General features: G+C 43.9%; 2 protein-coding genes across 3 annotated transcripts in view; both read left to right on the top strand.

The window, feature by feature from the left end:
* Positions 1-21,650, top strand: part of LOC141076435 (uncharacterized) — a 151,740-nt gene that overhangs the window by 30,377 nt on the left and 99,713 nt on the right. For both annotated transcript variants that reach the window (XM_073563884.1, XM_073563883.1), the window contains exons 2-5: positions 3,417-3,566; positions 3,696-3,875; positions 3,949-4,072; positions 4,156-4,253. In XM_073563884.1, the coding sequence (XP_073419985.1) occupies positions 3,489-3,566; positions 3,696-3,875; positions 3,949-4,072; positions 4,156-4,253 (480 nt within the window). In that variant the 5' untranslated portion in view covers positions 3,417-3,488. The remainder of the gene's footprint in view (positions 1-3,416; positions 3,567-3,695; positions 3,876-3,948; positions 4,073-4,155; positions 4,254-21,650) is intronic.
* On the top strand, positions 12,708-16,568 carry LOC141076438 (uncharacterized). The gene is made up of 2 exons (XM_073563887.1): positions 12,708-12,756; positions 14,498-16,568. The coding sequence occupies exons 1-2, from the start codon at positions 12,723-12,725 to the stop codon at positions 15,769-15,771; spliced, it is 1,308 nt and encodes a 435-aa protein (XP_073419988.1). The 5' UTR covers positions 12,708-12,722; the 3' UTR covers positions 15,772-16,568.

Here is a 21,650-nt window from a genome sequence, read left to right as displayed (position 1 = left end):
CAACAGCATGTGAAATTGATTGTCAGTCAGTGTTGCTTCCTAAGTGGACAGTTTGATTTCACAGAAGTTTGATTTACTTGGAGTTGTATTCTGTTGTTTAAGTGTTCCCTTTATTTTTTTGAACAGTGTATATAGATAGAGAGATTTTTTTTTTTCTTTACGTTGGAGGGCCCAATTCCAGCTATTGCTGTGGGATCTATGATTTCTATCTACTCCACTGTGTACAGGATAATAGAGTATAATAAAGTAGTTATGGACGTGACGTAACTAACATTGTGCAGTGACTCTGCTTTCCATATAGTGATGGATATTTCTTGTTGGTGAAACTGTGATTTTTTTTTCCACTTTAAACCTTTTTTAAACCCCTCTGATCAGTGCGATCATACAACATACAAGCCTCTGATGGCTCCAGTGATGCCCTGTACTACTGTAGTGCCGTGTATCATCACTGCCTGTCAGTGTAATACTAACGGCCCCATACACATGAGATCAGAGTTGGCTGATCGGTCATTTGGCAGACGGCGATCTCTCCCGACTCCCCCATACACACAAATATTCCAGCTTTCCTGTGGTCTGTATGAGAGAGTCGCCTCCAGACTCCTCTAGAGGAGGATTATCTACAGGAAGAACACACGGATTATCCTCTGAAATTCAGGATGCCAGATCCTTCTCTGCCCTGACATCATCTGTCGGGAGGCCCCCAAATACATTATATGGTCGGCCAATCCCCCGAAATCAGTGCTTTCATGGAACTTTAGTCTACTGTGTATGGGGGCGTTATAAGGTAACTTATTGGACGCTGCCTCTGGCCCGGCCTAATACACCTTCATACATTGCAGCCCAGACCCCATTATTAGGCATGTAAGTATCAGAGTAACTAGGCCGCCCCATACTATCGAGTACTTGGGGGCGGGGGGCATTCAGCCAAACTCTGTCACACCTTCTTAGATGTCATGTTTGCTTTTCACAGCAGCAAGTGGTTTTGTTGAAGCCTCATCTGTGCCGTCCCTGCGGTGTACATCTATGTTCTGGGGCCCAAAAAGATTCATTTATTTTTAATAAATGTTCAACATATTAAAAATTATACAATTGTGGCCAAAAGTATTGACACCCCTGCAATTCTGTCAGATAATACTCAGTTTCTTCCTGAAAATGATTGAAAACACAAATACTTTGGTATTATTATCTTCATTTAATTTGTCTTAAATGATAAAACACAAAAGAGAATGAAGCAAAAAGCAAAACATTGATCATTTCACACAAAACTTCAAAAATGGGCCAGACAAAAGTATTGGCACCCTCAGCCTAATACTTGGTTGCACAACCTTTAGCCAAAATAACTGCGACCAACCGCTTCCGGTAACCATCAATGAGTTTCTTACAATGCTCTGCTGGAATTTTAGACCATTCTTCTTTGGCAAACTGCTCCAGGTCCCTGATATTAGAAGGGTGCCTTCTCCAAACTGCCATTTTTAGATCTCTCCACAGGTGTTCTATGGGATTTAGGTCTGGACTCATTGCTGGCCACCTTAGAAGTCTCCAGTGCTTTCTCGCAAACCATTTTCTAGTGCTTTTTGAAGTGTGTTTTGGGTCATTGTCCTGCTGGAAGACCCATGATCTCTGAGGGAGACCCAGCTTTCTCACACTGGGCCCTACATTATGCTGCAAAATTTGTTGGTAATCTTCAGACTTCATTATGCCATGCACACGGTCAAGCAGTCCAGTGCCAGAGGCAGCAAAGCAACCCCAAAACATCAGGGAACCTCCGCCATGTTTGACTGTAGGGACCGTGTTTTTTTTCTTTGAATGCCTCTTTTTTTCTCCTGTAAACTCTATTTTGATGCCTTTGCCCAAAAAGCTCTACTTTTGTCTCATCTGACCAGAGAACATTCTTCCAAAACGTTTTAGGCTTTTTCAGGTAAGTTTTGGCAAACTCCAGCCTGGCTTTTTTATCTCTCGGGGTAAGAAGTGGGGTCTTCCTAGGTCTCCTACCATACAGTCCCTTTTCATTCAGACGCCGACGGATAGTACGGGTTGACACTGTTGTACCCTCAGACTGCTGGGCAGCTTGAACTTGTTTGGATGTTAGTCGAGGTTCTTTATCCAACATCCGCACAATCTTGCGTTGAAATCTCTTGTCAATTTTTCTTTTCCGTCCACATCTAGGGAGGTTAGCCACAATGCCATGGGCTCTTGACACTGTGCACGGTAGACACAGGAACATTCAGGTCTTTGGAGATGGACTTGTAGCCTTGAGATTGCTCATGCTTCCTCACAATTTGGTTTCTCAAGTCCTCAGACAGTTCTTTGGTCTTCTTTCTTTTCTCCATGCTCATTGTGGTACACACAAGGACACAGGACAGAGGTTGAGTCAACTTTAATCCATGTCAACTGGCTGCAAGTGTGATTTAGTTATTGCCAACACCTGTTAGGTGCCACAGATAAGTTACAGGTGCTGTTAATTACACAAATTAGAGAAGCATCACATGATTTTTCGAACAGTGCCAATACTTTTGTCCACCCTCTTTTTTATGTTTGGTGTGGAATTATATCCAATTTGGCTTTAGGACAATTCTTTTTGTGTTTTTTCATTTAAGACAAATTAAATGAAGATAATAATTTGTGTTTGCAATCATTTTCAGGAAGAAACTGAGTATTATCTGACAGAATTGCAGGGGTGTCAATACTTTTGGCCACAACTGTAAAATGTGTCTTCTGCTTTTTACATATTTTTTTCTTCTTACAAGAATTGTTGGAGCCAATTTTCTTTAGAAACATTTTAATATCGGCTTTTTCTGGAGTTTTTCTTGTAATATAGGAAAGCCTAAGGCCAGAAGTAAACTCCATAAATCACTGTACATGGAGACTTTGGGATCAGATCATTTCTGTCCGTTGTGTTTGTGGAAACAAAAAATCTTTTCTAAAAGCCTCAAACTTCTGTGTGTGACTCAGAGCTGAGATCTAACGTGAGAGAAGATTCCAGTGCGGGAAGACGGGAAACCTTCATATAGACGGCCGGTGGGGATGGAGTCAGTGACCGACTCTGGCGAAATCTGTCTCTAGAGCCGCAGTAGAAGATGAAGATGTCGTCCTCATCATGAAGGAGTTATTTCTCATGTCGTGTGTAATGAATATCTCCTGCAGTATTGCTAATGCCGATTCCAGGGTCGGTAATGAGACGAGAATTAGCGTTATGGAAGATGAGTCTATGAGGAACGTGTTCAGCTGACGACTCCGAGGAGGAAACTGCTTGTTGTCTGTGGCCTAAATATATAGGTTTTATTAGTAGATGTCAGGGAAGAAAACTAAACCCTGTAAGATAATAAATCTCCTCATATGTTTCCCTCATTATCTCCAGTAATTGTATTATTACACAGGATTCTTATGATGTTACATCGGATCATCTTCTCATTCAGGTCTCTACAATATCGGATCCTCTCAGTGAAGATCTTCTACAGAAGAGAATTTTCCTGATTTACCCATCAAGGATGGATATGGACAGAGACAAGATGGCGGAGAGGATGTTACACCTCACCCTAGAGATCCTCTTCCGTCTCACTGGAGAGGTGAGAGATTCTGATGACCTCACATTACATCATTCTTATCTATGGGAATAACAGATGGACAGAACTGGAGAGGTGAGGACTCTGGAAATGTCTATAGTGAGATTTATGATTGTGTCTCTCCATAACCAGGATTACACAGTGGTGAAGAAGACCTCTAGTGATCGCTGTCAGGACCCTGTGTCTGAGAGATGGGGAAGATCCCTGAGCCCAATCACGGGGCCTCCACCTCACCCCCTGATCCATGAGGACATCAATGACCAGAAGATCCTAGAACTCATCTACAAGATGCTTGAGCTTCTGACTGGAGAGGTGACACTGCTGGGACATTATACAGTAACAATATGAAGGGATCGGGGGATGACGGTATCATTGTACGTGTCAGGTTCCTATAAGGTGCCAGGATGTTGCTGTCTATTTCTCCATGGAGGAGTGGGAGTATTTAGACGGACACAGAGATCTGTACACGAACGTCATAATGGAGGTTCCCCAGCCCCTCACATCACCAGGTAATAGACAGGACTAATTACACACGGCCTATAATTATCTGTATGTAGAGAATTAATTCAGTCCCTGTATGTGTTTCCTCCAGATCTATCCAGTAAGAGGACAACACCAGAGAGATGTCCCCGTCCTCTTCTTCCACAGGACTGTAACCAAGAAGATCCCAGTGCTCCTCAGGATCATCAGGTAGATGGAGAGAAGGTGTCAGGAGATCTCCCCTATGATGTGTAGACGGCTGTGAAGGTCTTGTGCTCAGTCTTGTTTTATCCACCAGTATTATATGTTTTATACTTGTGTGATGAGAACGGTGGAGATGGCAGGATTAGAGCTGATCATAGATGGGACTTCTCCATCTGTCGGTGACTTTTACAATATTTGTTTCAGGGTGAAGATCTGACTCCTATTAATCCTACAGAGACATATGTGAGGGATGATGAGCGGTGTAAAGAGGAGATTCCCACATATGACTACCCAGGTGAGTAGTAACCACTGAATGCAGAGAAGTCACAGATTCCTCTCAGTCACCGGCTGTGGCTGCTTTATCGGTGGTGTAGTCTGGCCGTATTACCATGATCACCATTTTGCCTCTAGACCACAACATTCTCCTCTACCCAAAACTGTTCAAATGACTTTGGGCATTGAAAGCCCTTTTCTATAGAACTTAACCCTTGGAGGATCCACCTAACCCCTGGGATTAATGTGAGGGTGATCCCTTAAGGCAAGATCTATATGATTGCTTGTACCTGACCCAATATAGGCCGAGTGCGCGCTTAAAGAGTCACACGGAACACAGAGTTAGATGTCTACTCCTTTCTCAGTAAAGGCTTGCACGCAACTGAAGTTTATTCTCAAGACAAAGAGACAGGAAATGGGTGTCACACAATCTTCTGAGTAGCCAGTGTCAGTCTATGATAGGTCCATTTCAGCTTCACTTCCATATATGGTATCCAGTATCTCAGCTTCTGCATTCCAAGGATTCCTTCCAGGGTGCTGTCTGAAGACACAGACGCCATCTTGGTACACCATATCTGAACTGACTTATATAAGGTTGACCCAGCCTATTTTGACCTTAATGATCTGGCCATTTTTAGCAATTCTGACCAGTGTCCCTTTATGAGGTAATAACTCAGGAACGCTTCAACGGATCCTAGCGATTCTGAGAATTTTTTCATCACATATTGGGCTTCATGTTAGTGGTAAATTTAGGTCAATAATTTTTGCGTTTATTTGTGAAAAAATTGGAAATTTGGTGAAAATTTTGAATTTTTATTCTATTAAACCAGAGAGTTATGTGACACAAAATAGTTAATAAATAACATTTTCCAAATGTTTACTTTACATCAGCACAATTTTGGGAAAAAAAAATTTTTTTGTTAGGAAGTTATAAGGGTTAAAAGTTGACCAGCAATTTCTCATTTTTACAACACCATTTTTTTTTAGTGATGACCACCTCACAATTGAAGTCACTTTGAGGGATCAATATGACAGAAAACACCCAAAAGTGACACCATTCGAAAAACTGCACACCTCAAGGTGCTCAAAACCACATTCAAGAAGATTATTAACCCTTCAGGTGCTTCACAGGAACTAAAGCAATGTGGAAGGAAAAAATGGACATTTTAATTTTTCCAACAAAAATGTTCTTTTAGCCTCATTTTTTCATTTTCACATGGGCAACAGGATAAAATAGATCCTAAATTTGTTGGTCAATTTCTCCTGAGTACACAGATACCTCATATGTGGTCATAAACCACTGTTTGGGCGCACGGCAGGGCTCGGAAGGGAAGGAGCGCCATTTGACTTTTTGAAGGGAAAATTAGCTCCAATCGTTAGCGGACACCATGTCGTGTATGGAAAGTATGTAGTGTGTGTGGTGTTGTGTATGTCAGGTTGGTGTGTGGTGTAGTGTACATCAGGTCAGTGTGTGTGTGTGGTGCAGTGTACGTCTGGTTGTGGTGTAGTGTATGTCAGGTCGGTGTGTGTGTTGTAGTGTACGTCAGGTCGGTGTGTGTGGTGTAGTGTATGTCAGGTCGGTGTGTGTGTGGTGTAGTGTATGTCAGGTCGGTGTGTGTGTGGTGTAGTGTATGTCAGGTCGGTGTGTGTGGTGTAGTGTATGTCAGGTCGGTGTGTGTGGTGTAGTGTATGTCAGGTTGGTGTGTGGTGTAGTGTATGTCAGGTTGGTGTGTGTGGTGTAGTGTATGTCAGGTCGGTGTGTGTGGTGTAGTGTACATCAGGTCGGTGTGTGGTGTAGTGTATGTCAGGTTGGTGTGTGTGGTGTAGTGTATGTCAGGTCAGTGTGTGGTGTAGTGTACGTCAGGTCGGTGTGTGTGTGGTGTAGTGTACGTCAGGTTGTGGTGTGTGATGTAGTGCATGTCAGGTTGGGTGTGTTGTGTTGTGTATGTCAGCCTGGTGTGGGTGAGTTCTGTAGTGGAGTGTCAGGATGTGTTTAGTCCCTGGACGTGTGATGAATTCTGAAGCATTCATTCATACACAGTGCAGGTTTGTCGGGACACGTTTCACATTGGAAACGAGTTTCCCTTCTTATCCCCCTTTTATAGCACACCCGGCACCTTTATTTTTGCTCTCCCCTTAGTGGGAGCATGTTGTCCTGGTACCATACGGGAAACTTGAGTTCCAGGGGTGCTGGGACATGCTCCGTCCTCCTCTCCAAAATTCATGGCCTTTATCACCGCCTCCTGGAACTGAAGGAAGGTGCTGTTGGTCTGGCCTGCACATCGTGATAGCACGCATGCGTTATATAGTGCCATTTGTACGATGTGCACAGCCAGTTTTTTATACCACACTTTCGCCTTCCGCATGGCACGATAGGGCTGGGGGACTTTATCAGATAGATCAACTCCCCCCATGTTTTTGTTGTACCCCAGGGCACAGTCCGGTTTGTGGACCTGGTCTGGGGTACCTCGAACGGTGGTGGCCGTGGTGCCGGGACCATGGATTGTTGTCAAGAGAAAGACGTCTCTTTTGTCTTTGAACTTGACCACAACCATGTTGCCGCTACAATGGGCTCGGCTCTCACCCTTTGGGAGAGGCTGCTCAATTAGCGACAAAGGGAGACCCCTCTGGTTTCTGCGCACGGTACCGCAAGCGACAGTAGCTCTGGAAGAGAGGGATTGAAATAGTGCGATGCTTGTATAAAAGTTATCAACGTACAGATGGTCACCTTTATCAAGCAGAGGGTGGACCAAATCCCACACTGTTTTCCCACTCACCCCCAGAGCAGGTGGACATTCTGGGGGCTGGATCCTGGTGTCCTTCCCTTGGTAAACTCTAAAGCTGAGTGTGTACCCTGAGGTACTCTCACACAGCTTGTAGAGTTTTATCCCATACCTCGCCCTTTTGCTGGGCAGGTACTGACGGAACGGAAGCCTCGCTTTGAAGTGGATGAGGGATTCATCCACACAAATTTCCCTTTGGGGAATGTACACTTCAGAAAACTTGTTGCTGAAGTGTTCGATGACCGACCGAATTTTGAACAGTGTATCAAAATTGGGGTCATCGCGGGGAAGGCTGTCAGTGTTGTCCCTAAAATGGAGAAACTTATGAATCGCCTCAAAACGTCTGCGACTCATAACTATGCCAAATACTGGAGTTTGATATAAAATTACAGTACTCCAGTATTGACGAATTTCTGGTTTCTTCACAATCCCCATGTGAAGGACCAGTCCCCAATATTTCATCATTTCTACAGAGTCAATGGGGCTCCAAGTAGAGCATAATGAATTAGGGTTTTCAGCCAAAAATTGCTGGGCGTACAAGTTTGTTTGCTCCACCATAAGACTGACAATTGACTCCGAGAAATAGACTTTGAAAAAGTCTATTTCCCTGAAGTTGGCAGTCTCAAACTGGATTCCTGATTGGGGAACGAAATCAGGAATCCGTGGAGCAACATTCTCAGGGACAGGGGTCCAGGAGGGGGCACTAGTGCTAGGTTGGGGGTTACTCACATTTGGCTGTGGGTCTTCTTCCCCGGCTTCCGTCTCTTCCTCCCTGGGCTCCAGACTATTTCTCATCCTGCAACATCTTGGTGGTGGTAAGTCTGTGTCGCTGGAGGAGGAAGAGTGGGAGGAATAGAGAAAAGTGGGGTCCTCTCCCTCACTATCCGCTTCAGAGGCAGTAAAGGCATATGCCTCCTCAGCTGAGTACACCCTTTGAGACTGGGATGACTGTGACGAGTGGGACATTGTGTGTGTGGTGTGTATGTGTAAAAAAAGATAAACTTATAGTGTGCGTGTGTATGTGCGAGTGTTTGAAACTTTCTACTACAGGAGGGGGCTGTCAGGTGCCGTGGGTCAGGAGGTAGTAGCAGCAGGGTGGTGATCACTGGGGGCGATCACCGGGGCAGGGGGCGATCACAGGGCCAGGGGGGGCGGAATCAGGCAGCATAAGGGAGATCTGCGGCGGCAGCAGCAGGGCGTGATCACCGGGGCAGAGGGGCAATCACAGGGCCGGGGGGTGGAATCAGGCAGCAGAGGGGAGCGGAGGACCGCACAGAGGAGAGATCAGCGGCAGCAGCAGCAGGGGGCAGGGGGTGATTACAGGGCTGAGGGGTGATCATAGGGGCAGGGGGGTGATCACAGGGCCGGAGGGAGTGGAATTGGGCAGCAGAGGGGAGTGGAGGACAGCACAGAGGGGAGATCAGTGGCGACAGCAGCAGGGGGGTAATTACTGGGCGGGGGGTGCAATCACCTGGGCAGGGGGGCGATAACCTGGGCAGGAAGGGGCAATCACCTCTGCAGTGGGGGTGATCACAGGGGCAGGGGGTGTAATGAGGCAACAGAGGGGAGCGGAGCACAGTACCAGAGGGAAGATCGGCGGCAGTGGCAGCAGGCACGGTGATCGGCGACAGCAGCAGCAGGCAGAGACATGTCAGGTGTCAGGGCAGCAGGCAGCACCTCGCTCTTCACCTACCACGGACAGGATGAGGCTGAAGAGCGAGGGCAGCCATACCTGACACCTGCCCCACATCTGATTGGAGGGATAGCGTCACGTGTACGCTAGCTCCAATCAGATCTGGGGGATGACACAGAGGTCACCTAGCTACAGCCAATGGCTGATGCTATTGCAGCATCAGCCATTGCTGATTTGTAATAGTTCACCAAGTTTCATTAGTGAAATATTACAATCACTCTGTTTGGCTGTTTCACTTTCAAAAGCCAATCAGAGCGATCGTAACCATGAGGGGGGGGCAAAGCCACCCCCCTGGGGTTAACTACAGGTCCTGGTGCTCTGATTACACATTCATCTGTATTGGCCTATGACAGGTCGCTGACCCCTCACTGACCTGCCCCCATTATTACATAATGCATATAATAGCATTGATATTATTGGTGATAATGCCTATAATATTGTGGCTATTTTGAGGCTTAGAAAAAAAATTACATCCAGCAAAATGTCACCGGCGATGGCGGCGCCTGCGCAGCAGCCTCTATATCAACTATATCAACTTTCCATCAGCACAATTTTGAAAACAAAATTTTTTTTAGTTAGGAAGTTATAAGGGTTAAAAGTTAAACAGCGATTTTTCATTTTTACAAAAAAATTTAGAAAACCATTTTTTAGGGACCACCTCACATTTGAAGTGAGTTTGGGGGGTCAATATGACAGAAAATACCCAAAAGTGACACCATTCTAAAAACTGCACCCCTCCAGGTGCTCAAAACCACATTCAAGAAGGTTATTAACCCTTCAGGTGCTTCACAGGAATGAATCAAATGTGGAAGGAAAAAATAAACATTTACTTTTCTTTCACAAAAATTTTCCTTTAGACCTAATTTTTTTACTTTCACAAGGGTATCGAGAAGGTGGACTATAAATTTTGTTTTGCAATTTCTCATGAGCGTGCCGATACCCCATATATGGGGAAATCTACTGTTTGGGCGCACGGCAGGGCTCAGAAGGGAAGGAGCGCCATTTGACTTTTTGAATGTAAAATATGCTGGAATAATTAGCGGTTGCCATGTCGCGTTTGGAGAGCCCCTGATCTGCCTTAACAGTGGAAACCCCCAACAAGTGTTACCATTTTGGAAACTAGACCCCTTAGGGAACTTATCCCGATGTGTATTGAGCACCTTGAACCCACAGGTGCTTCACAGAAGTTTATAGCGTAGAGCCGTGAAAATAAAAAAAAATAACATTTTTCACAAATCACTTTAGCTCCATATTTTGCATTTTTATAAGGGTAACAGGAGAAATTGCTCCATACAATTTGTTGTGCAATTTCTCCTGAGCTCGCCGATACCCCATATGTGGGAGAATACTACTGTTTGGGCGCATGGCAGCGCTTGGAAGGGAAGGAGCGCCATATTGGAGAGCAGATTTTGCTGGAAGTGTTTGTGGGTGACATGTCACATTGTCAGAGCCCCTGAGGTGCCAGAACAGCATAAGCCCCAAAAGTGACTGCATTTTACCAAATACTTCCCTGAATGAATTCTTCTAGTGGTGCAGTGAGCATATTGACCCCACAGCTGTTCCATAGAAAATTATACCATTGGGCAGTGAAGAGAAAAATTACTGTATTTTTCGGACTATAAAGTGCACCCCAAATTTTCAAAAGGAAAATAGTGGAAAAAATGTGCCAAATGGGGGTCCGTCTTACAGTCCGAATTCAGCTTACCGGGGGAAATCAGCACAGGTGCAAGAGTGGTCACAGATCTTCGGTGGTGCGGTGGCCTCCGGAAAATCCCATCCCAGGCTGTTGCGGTAGCGATGCTCTGTGCTGGGGCGGCAGGTCTCTGTGCTGGAGTGGCGGCAGCGCTCTGCCCTGGGGTGGCGGCAGCGCTCTGTGCTGAGGTGGTGGCAGCTCCCTGCCCTGGGGAGGTGGCAGCGCTCTGTGCTGGGGCGGCCGCTGTGCTCTCTGCTGAGGTGACGGCAGCGCTCTGTGCTGGGACGGTGGCGCTCTGTGTTGCGTAAGGGGCTCCGCCGCCATTTTGTCAAAGCCGGAGGCCCCTGCAGCTCCATTACTGCGATGCGGTGGCCTCTGGGAAAATGGCAGCTGGGGGCGGCGCATGCTCACATTCAGATCTCGGCAACGAGATCTCTGGATGAGATCTGAATCTGAGCATGCGCCGCCCACAGCGTCCATTTTTCCGGAGACCACCGCATCGCAGCAATGGAACTGTGGGGGTTCCCCGGGCTTTGACAAAATTCCGAAGGAGCCCTCCACACAGCACAGAGCACCGCTGCCCCAGCATTTGTAAGTATATATTCATCTATGGATATAGTGACCATTATCACTACATGGATGATTTCCAGAAACTCGTAGTAGAAGTTTCAGAGCAAACATTGCAAAAATGTCATGGTAGTGCCCAATATATTGTGCCCAGCTTGTGTCTCTGGAGACCTCCCCCCACCTACCCCCGGAAATTATTAAGTCAGCTCTACTCAAATGTGTCTGTCACTAAATAAACCAAATGCTTGAATGTCAAAACAGTTCAAAAACGTGGTTCTGTGTGGAAGATTGTAAAGCCGTCATGGAGGCATAAGGCTGGCAGTGATGGGCATTGTGGGTAATAATAGCGGGGATCATGCCTCATTCCTCTCTAGGAACATACACGACATCTTCTCTGGGGGTTCTTTCTTGTTTCAGTTACTGGGATGAGTGCAATAAAATGTCGCTCAGTGAGTCTTCTCACATCTTCACATTCTAAAGGATTGGCGGGGACAAAATTGTCAAAAACAAGATATTCAGTGACCTTTTCCTGATAATCAAGGAAAGTATCTGCATTTCCGGCTTTTTTGTATAACACAAAAGAATTATATGTGGCCACCTGAAACAAATACATGACTAACTTTTTATACCAGATCTATGATTCTCTTGATACCTGGTATGGCTGTAGAACCTGATCTGCAAGGTCCACACCCCATATATTTGTTGTAGTCAATGACAGACACAGGTTTTGGAGTAGTGGATCCCTGTTGGTCTGCAGTGGCCCTTGTGGCATCTGTGGGGATCGAGCTCAGGATAAAAATATCTTTTTATCCTTAATATTAAGGGCAAGCAGCTCTCCATTGTGTAAAGCCCCTGACTGCCTCTTTCAGAACTTTTTGCTGACCAATGATTGTGGAAACCCCTGACGGTTTTTGTGAATGGTCCCACAATCCCCTATGTTATGTTCAACCAGACTTTTAAATAGGGGTATGCTGGTGTAGTAGTTGTCAATATACAGATTGTAGCCTTATTGTAAAAATGGAGTTATCAGCTCCCAAACCATTTTTCCAGATGTCCCCAGATAAGTAGGGCGTCCTGGTGGGTTTAGTTGGCTGTCTTTCCCCTCATAAATGCGAAAAGCTGATGTGTATCCGGTTGAACTCTCACACATTTTATAGAGCTTTATTCCGAACCTTGCCCTCTTAGTAATAAATTGCTTGAGGTGCAGTCTTCCTTTGAATTTTACAAGGGACTCATCAATGGAAATGTTTTCTGTTGGGGTGTAGAGCTTTAAGAACATTTCTGTGAAGTCTTCGATGATCGGTCTGATTTTGAATAGTCTGTCATGTTCTGGGGCATTTCTGGGCAGGCATTGACTATTGTCATTAAAATGCCAAAATCTCATGAGCATTTCATAACAGGTCCTAGGAAGAACAGCAGAAAACATAGGGGTGGCTTGAACAGGGCAGTTGGACCAATAGGACCGAATGCTCGTTTTTTTTAACAAGTCTCAAAGCAAATGTAAGTCCTAAAAATGTTTTCCATTCTAGGACATTACTTGATTCCATAAATTTGACCTAGCATAATAGGATCGTTGATTCTGGCTGATGAATTGGGACGCATATTATTATTATTTATTTATATAGCACCATTGATTCCATGGTGAGAAGGGGTTACATACAAATTACAGATATCACTTACAGTAAACAAACTAAGAATGACAGACTGATACAGAGGGGAGAGGACCCTGCCCTTTCAAGCTTACATACTACAGGATGGTGGGGAAGGAGACAGTAGGTTGGTGGGTTGCAGCAGTTCAGTTGTTGGTTGAGGCGATATCTCCGGTAGTGGTGAGGAGGTAGCGGGGTCATTGCAGGCTATAAGCTTTCTTGAAGAGGTGGGTTTTCAGGTTCCGTCTGAAGGATCCGAATGTGGTTGATAGTCGGACATGTTGGGGCAAAGAATTCCAGAGGATGGGGGATATTCGGGAGAAGTCTTGGAGGCGGTTGGGTGAGGAGCGACATAAATATATAAATTTGTAGGCTAATATGCTCTAGCAAGCTATCTGTCATAAACAAATTAAAAAAATTGGTCCAAAATTTTCCACCTCCACATTTATACCAGGAATGGCATTAAAATTAGGGATGAATGGAGTAGCCGAATCTGAAGCCTCCCATCTGGGAAATGCTACAGCAAAGCCCCTTGGACATTGGTGTGCGCCAATTCACGAGCACTAGGGACAGCGCTAGTACTGGGCATTGTTCCCTGAGTTGGAGACATTTCTCCAGAAGCGATATTTGTCCTTCTTGTTGTATTGGTCCTTGTGTGTGAGGATGGACCAGAATCACTGCTCATTTCTGAGCTATCACTGTCGCTGCTACTAAAGCCCTCGAAATCCACATCGCCATCTGACACTGCACTTTCTTCACTGTCAGAACATAAAAGTGCATAAGCCTCCTCTGCACTATAATACTGACGGGCCATTTTATTTATTTATTTATTTTTTTCCCGGAAATAGAAAACTGACTTGACTGAACTCTGACATGACTGACATGACCAAATTATTGGGGAGACAATTGAGAAAAGCCTAATTCTTTAGCCTAACCCTGACTTTAGCCTAACAGTAACCCTAACTGTAACCCAAACTTTAGCCTAACACTAACCCTAACTATAACATTAACTGTAGCCTGGCTTATCTGGTTTTCTATTGACAGATGATGGACCTGAGTGGGGACTTGTTTTTGTGAGATGAGAATTGGTATTATTTTCGCCTACATAACATTGATTGGTTTCTTTTTATTCAATATTTGGGAGGCAGAATGAACAAACAGTTGAACACCGCACACTACTGGCTCATCCAACAAGGTTTTCTATTAGACTGTGAACTGTCATTGTCTTGGTAAATAATTATTCTATCAATGGGATGAAACTGAATGGGAGGAGACACAGATTAGATATTAGAAAAAACTTTTTGACAGTTAGAGTGATCAATGAGTGGAACAGGCTGCCACGAGAAGTGGTGAGTTCTCCTTCAATGGAAGTCTTCAGAGGCTGGACAGACATCTGACTGGGATGATTTAGCGAATCCTGCTTTGAGCAGGGGGTTGGACCAGATGGCCCAGGAGGTCCCTTCCAACTCTATGATTCTATGATTCTAAAGTTTTTTACATAGCTTGCCATTTTTATGGACAGTTTAAGTTGAAATATTCAAAAATATAAAACTCAAGAATATTTTATTTAAAAAAAATGTTTTTTATTTTAGCAGATGACTGTACCAGGAGATCAGAGGGACAGCTGACATCTTCAATTTTTAAATCTGATGATCTTGAGATCCTACAAGATACAACTGAAGTGATTGCTATTACTCCAGATATATCATCATCCATTCACAGCAAAGATCTGTCTGATCCTATGAAACAGGTCCCACCTTCTGATTCATTACTTACTACTAAGGAAAATCAAAGTCACAAAAGAGGCATTAAAAAACAAACTGGTCCTAAAGCAAAGAAGTCATTTTCATGTTCAGAATGTAAGAAATGTTTTAACAAGAAATCTCATTTTGTTACACACCAGAGAACACACACAGGGGAGAAGCCTTTTTCCTGTTCAGAATGTGGGAAAAGTTTTATAAATACATCAAATCTTATTGCACATCAGAGAACTCACACAGGGGAGAAGCCTTTTTCATGTTCAGAATGTGGGAAATGTTTTAGCTGGAAAAAACTATTGGTTAATCACCATAGAATTCACACAGGGGAGAAGCCTTTTTCCTGTTCAGAATGTGGGAAATGTTTTACAGATACATCAAATCTTATTGCACATCAGAGAACTCACAGAGGGAAGAAGCCTTTTTCATGTTCAGAATGTGGTAAATGTTTTAACCGGAAATTAGATTTGGTTAATCACTATAGAACTCACACAGGGGAGAAGCCTTTTTCCTATTCAGAATGTGGGAAATGTTTTAACCAGAAAGGGAATCTTGATGAACACCAAAGAACTCACACAGGAGAGAAGCTTTTTTCATGTTCAGAATGTGGGAAATGTTTTACTCAGAATTCAAGTCTTGTTACACATAAGAAAATTCACACAGCAGAGAAGCCATATTCATGTTCAGAATGTGGGAAATGTTTTAAATGGAAATCACAATTGGTTAATCACCATAGAACTCACACAGGGGAGAAGCCTTTTTCCTGTTCAGAATGTGGGAAATGTTTTAACTGGAAATCACAGTTGATTAATCACCATAGAACTCACACAGGGAAGAAGCCTTTTTCCTGTTCAGAATGTGGGAAATGTTTTAACTGGAAATCACAATTGGTTAATCATCATAGAACTCACACAGGGGAGAAGCCATTTTCCTGTTCAGAATGTGTAAAATGTTTTAACCGGAAATCAGATTTGGTTAATCACCATAGAACTCACACAGGGGAGAAGCCTTTTTCATGTTCAGAATGTGGGAAATGTTTTAACTGGAAATCACAATTGGTTAATCACCATAGAACTCACACAGAGGAGAAGCCTTTTTCATGTTCATAATGTGGGAAATGTTTTAACAATAAATCAGATTGTGTTAAGTACCAGAGAACTCACACAGCAGAAAAGCAATATTCATGTTCAGAATGTGGGAAATGTTTTAGCAAGAAATCAAATTGTGTTAAGCATCAGAGAACTCACACAGGGGAGAAACCCTTTTTCCTGTTAATGTGGGAAATATTTTAACCAGAAAGCGCTTCTTGATCACAATCAGAGCAGTCACACAGAGGAGAAGCCATTTTCATTTTCTTAATGTGGGAAATGTTTTACTTGGAAATCAACTGTTAATAAACATCAGAGACGTCACATAGGGGAGAAGCCTTTTTTATGTTCATAGTGTTGGAATAGTTTTAATCAAAATTGAATCTTCTTAAATGGATTGTCTCTTGTCATTCCTCATGTTTTCTGACAAAAGGATAAAACTAAACCTTATTAATTCCAAATGTAAAACTAAACCCATAATTCACCCCCTGAAGGTTAATCAATAGGTGACTAATAGAAAAAACATGTACCCCACATCTCAGTATATAGGGTGAGGTGATGTATTGACACTCTCCAAGCCTCTAATTTCTATGGATTTCCTCGTCCTCACTAAAGGCTTCATCAGGAGACTATTTAATATTGACCTATTTTGTTTTTTAAATTCGTTTATTGAACCATAAACAAGTGTACTGCATACATACTGGTATATAATGTTAAGCATAATATAATTACACATATATTTCACACTGCATTAAAATGTACAGCAAAATGTAAATACCAGTTGCATACAAATAAAGCAAAACATAATATGCATTAAATCACAGTGGCCTTGTGTTATTATTCCAGTGATGAGATCTACCTGACTACTAAATCATACCTACCTCTACGAGAACAAAAAAAAAAAACTATTCCGCAGCCTACTTCCACACACTTAGTTGTTTATTATGTGACATCTACACTCTGCAAAGTAAGGTGAGAGGAATTCCACCTCTCCCATATCTTGTCGAATTTACCTGGGCACCCTTTTTTCTGATATAACGTGCGCTCATATGGAATAATCGAGTTTACCAGGCTGATCCAGGACCCGAGAGAGGGAGATGAACTCCTCATCCACCGCAATGCCAATACCTTTCGTGCCATAAACAGCGTCTCTCTTAGGAATATCCCAACATATTGACCCCATGTCTCCTCATCCCATACTCCAAGTAGACAGACCAGTGGCTCAAGGGGAACAGGAATTTGTACCATAGACGTCCGTAGTGATGTCACTTCCCTCCAATATTGTGCAACAACCGGACAACCCCAGATCATATGAACAAAGTCTGCATCTATTGAGTGACATCTCAAACATTCCGACGATTGGTATCGGTCGAGTTGGAGTCAAATATGATTGATTTACAATATATAACTGTATCATCCTGTTGTTAACAGACGGAGATACCTTGATCGATGACTCTAGGATTTCTTCCCACTCCTCTCCCTGTGTATCTGGGATGAGCCTTTCCCACTTCTTCTTAACGGAGTCTATGGTGGATTCTGTCCCTATTGCCAACAGATATGTATATAGAGAGGAGATGAGACCCTGGGGGCCCTGTGATTTAAGGATCCCTATCAAGGGTAGAGATGAAATAGCATTATCTGTACCTATACATCTCATATGTGATTGAAACGCTGATCTTAGCTGTAAATAATGAAAGAACTGAGACCTCAGGACACTGCGATTAATTTGTAATTGTTCAAAAGAGATCAAAGTTCCACAGTCATACAGATCGCCTATCGTAGAGACACTATATTGAGCCCAAAACTCGGCAGATGGATGTTCAAGTAACGCCGGAAGGTAACCATTATTCCATAGGGGCATCTCAGCTACAATATCCTCAAATCCAACCACCCACTTGATCTGTTTCCATATTGATCGTGCCAGACGAAGCAGGGGCAGCAGTCGTGAGACATTTGTTTTCCTCATTTCAAAAAATCCCAACGGGCAACTAGTTTGTGTGGCATGAAGTAAATGGTTTTCAGAATTAGGTAGGTGACCGCCGGGCATCCACGTGCTTATGGCTTTGGCCTGCCTAGACAAATAATACAGGAAGATATCGGGTAACGCTGTCCCCCCTCCCTTCTTGGGCCTCTGCAAAGTGGCTAGCTTAAGTTTGGTCCTAGTTTTCCCCCATATAAAAGATGTGATTTGGGAATTCAAATTAGCGAAAAAGGATCTGGGCACCACTACAGCACTATGTTGAAGAAAGTAGCTAAGTTTGGGGAGTAATATCATTTTAATTAAATTAATACGTCCGGCCACAGACAGTGGAAGTTTACCCCAAATTTGACTTTAACCATCTCCTGTAGCGGATATATATTAAGGTGCAAATCAAGTTTACTGTCTTTAGAAATATGGACACCCATTTATTTAAAACTGGTTACAATGGGTAGCAAAGAGAGAGTCTCAAGTCGTGGCATCGGAGCATGGGAAAGAGGCATCAGAGCAGATTTCCCCCAATTTATATATAGGCCAGAAAATTTACCAAATTTATTTATAATAGTGATCACTCTTGTCAGGGTTTCCTCCGCTTTGTCCATAAATATCACCATGTCATCAGCATATAGGACCATGGTGTCTGTCCGACCTGCTATTTCTATACCAGCAACATTAGGGGAAGATCTTATACGAATTGCCAGTGCCTCCATAGCAAGAGCAAAAAGGGCCGGGGAAAGGGGACACCCCTGACGAGTTCCCCTATGCAGTGAAAATGGCTCAGATATGGAATTATTTACAATGACCCGGGCCTTAGGCTTCATGTACAAAATACTGACCCATTTTTGAAATCTATCACCGAATCCATACCTCTGCAAACATGCATGGAGAAAAGGCCATTCAAGAGAGTCAAAGGCCTTGGCCGCTACCATCGATGCCAATGCACATTCATTGTCCTGCACCAGGGAGCTATATTGGACCACTGACTGGACTCGTCTAATATTAATGGAGGTGCTCTTACCAGGCATAAAGCCAGTTTGGTCAGAGTGTACAAGATCTAATATGACTAAATTCAACCTCTTGGCCAAAATTTTTGTAAAAATCTTATAATCCACATTTACCAATGATATGGGCCGATAAGATCCACAATCTAAAGGATCTTTCCCCTCCTTTTTAAGAACTATTATATTGGCCTCATAGAAGGATTCCGGCATGCATCCCCCCTCCCAAATCCCCTGAAACACCGTCAACAAAAGAGGCGCCAGTATCTCCTGGTATTTCCTATACAGTTCAACAGGAAAGCCATCCGGCCCAGGGGCCTTCCCAGAGGCCATATCCTTTATGGCATCCTCCACCTCCTCCAGAGTAAATTCAGCATCCATAAAGGCCCGCTGGGAAGGACTCAGCGTAGGAAACTCCATATCTGACAAGTAATTTAGACACTCCGGGCCGTCCATATCAGTTTTAGAATTATACAATGAACTATAAGGCTATGTGCCCACGTTGCGTGTTAAAACGCACACCAAAAACCGGACTCCTTCCCAGAAATTGCGCATTTTTTTCTGCGCGATTTCACCGCGATTATGATCTCGATTTTGCCGCGATTTTCATGTGCGATATTCAAGCACTTTCCAAGCGATTTGAAACATCGCTTGGAAAGTGATTGACAGGTTGGTCACACTCGTCAAACATAGTGTTTGACAAGTGTGACCAGGTTTTTACTATTGAGGCCACCTATGCGGCATCAATAGTAAAAGATAGAATGTTAAAATGCTAAAAAAAATAAAAAAATCGGTGTATATTTACCTTCCGGCGTCCCGCGCTGCATTCCTGGGCCTCAGCGTTCCCAGCGATGCCTTGCGAGACCTGTGATGACGTAGTCTCGCGTTGCTATAGCGATCTCGCGAGACTGCTAGAGTCACGCGAGACTACGTCTCACAGGACCGTGCCGCAAGGAATTACTGGGAACGCTTAGGCCGGGAATGCAGCGCGGGACGCCGGAAGGTAAATATACCCAGATTTTTTATTTTTTATTCTTTTTTTTACAGGGGTATGGTACCCAGGGCCTGGAGGACAGTCTCCTCTCCTCCACACCGTGGGTACCAACCGCACATGAGACGCTTAACTTCCCGCATGGTGGGCATAGCCACATGCGGGAGGTAAGCGATTCTCATGCATTCCTATGGGTGCGGAATCGCGGCAATTCTTTGCGATTCCGCACAAAAGAATGAGCATGCTGCGATTTTTTTCCGCGATGCGATTCCGCCGCGGAAAAAAAGCGCAGCATTAGCACAGCATGTGCAGAATGCCATAGGAATGCATGGGGGGCGTTCTGTACACGATTTTTAAACGTTTTCGTGCCGAAAATCGCGGCAAAAATGCTTAAAAACGCTACGTGGGCACATAGCCTTATAATCAGAAAAACATTTCAGAATTTCCTCCGTTGAAGAAACCAGAGTACCATCCATGTTGTGAATCTGTAGAATTGTGTTAGTTGTATTATGCTGTCGCACCAAATCAGCCAAGAATTTACTCGCCTGATTCCCCATTTCAAAATAAGATTGTCTAGTAAAAAATAGTTTACGTTTAGTTTTAGTATCAATGTATTGAGTATATAGCCTTTGAGCAGTCAACCACTCCACCCTATTGCTGTTAGTTTGATCAGATACAGTGGGGCAAAAAAGTATTTAGTCAGTCAGCAATAGTGCAAGTTCCACCACTTAAAAAGATGAGAGGCGTCTGTAATTTACATCATAGGTAGACCTCAACTATGGGAGACAAACTGAGAAAAAAAAATCCAGAAAATCACATTGTCTGTTTTTTTTTTCATTTTATTTGCATATTATGGTGGAAAATAAGTATTTGGTCAGAAACAAAATTTCATCTCAATACTTTGTGATATATCCTTTGTTGGCAATGACAGAGGTCAAACGTTTTCTGTAAGTCTTCACAAGGTTGCCACGCACTGTTGTTGGTATGTTGGCCCATTCCTCCATGCAGATCTCCTCTAGAGCAGTGATGTTTATGGCTTTTCGCTTGGCAACACGGACTTTCAACTCCCTCCAAAGGTTTTCTATAGGGTTGAGATCTGGAGACTGGCTAGGCCACTCCAGGACCTTGAAATGCTTCTTACGAAGCCACTCCTTCGTTGCCCTGGCGGTGTGCTTTGGATCATTGTCATGTTGAAAGACCCAGCCACGTTTCATCTTCAATGCCCTTGCTGATGGAAGGAGGTTTGCACTCAAAATCTCACGATACATGGCCCCATTCATTCTTTCATGTACCCGGATCAGTCGTCCTGGCCCCTTTGCAGAGTAACAGCCCCAAAGCATGATGTTTCCACCACCATGCTTTACAGTAGGTATGGTGTTTGATGGATGCAACTCAGTATTCTTTTTCCTCCAAACACGACAAGTTGTGTTTCTACCAAACAGTTCCAGTTTGGTTTCATCAGACCATAGGACATTCTCCCAAAACTCCTCTGGATCATCCAAATGCTCTCTAGCAAACTTCAGACGGGCCCGGACATGTACAGGCTTAAGCAGTGGGACACGTCTGGCACTGCAGGATCTGAGTCCATGGTGGCGTAGTGTGTTACTTATGGTAGGCCTTGTTACATTGGTCCCAGCTCTCTGCAGTTCATTCACTAGGTCCCCCCGCGTGGTTCTGGGATTTTTGCTCATTGTTCTTGTGATCATTCTGACCCCACGGGGTGGGATTTTGCGTGGAGCACCAGATCGAGGGAGATTATCAGTGGTCTTGTATGTCTTCCATTTTCTAATTATTGCTCTCACAGTTGATTTCTTCACTCCAAGCTGGTTGGCTATTGCAGATTCAGTCTTCCCAGCCTGGTGCAGGGCTACAATTTTGTTTCTGGTGTCCTTTGACAGCTCTTTGGTCTTCACCATAGTGGAGTTTGGAGTCA

The sequence above is a fragment of the Dendrobates tinctorius genome, unplaced genomic scaffold (assembly GCF_039654945.1).
Source record: "Dendrobates tinctorius isolate UK_male_01 unplaced genomic scaffold, ASM3965494v1 ptg000404l, whole genome shotgun sequence".
NCBI lineage: Eukaryota > Metazoa > Chordata > Amphibia > Anura > Dendrobatidae > Dendrobates > Dendrobates tinctorius.
The sequence above is the reverse complement of the archived record's forward strand: the minus strand, read 5'-3'. Positions and strand labels throughout refer to the sequence as shown.

Bases quoted from the DNA above. Each gene is read 5' to 3' on its own strand.
- LOC141076438 (XM_073563887.1), top strand. From the start codon at position 12,723: ATGCTCGTTTTTTTTAACAAGTCTCAAAGCAAAT. The intron at 12,757-14,497 runs GTAAGTCCTAAA...TTTTTATTTTAG, and splicing joins TAACAAGTCTCAAAGCAAAT to CAGATGACTGTACCAGGAGA.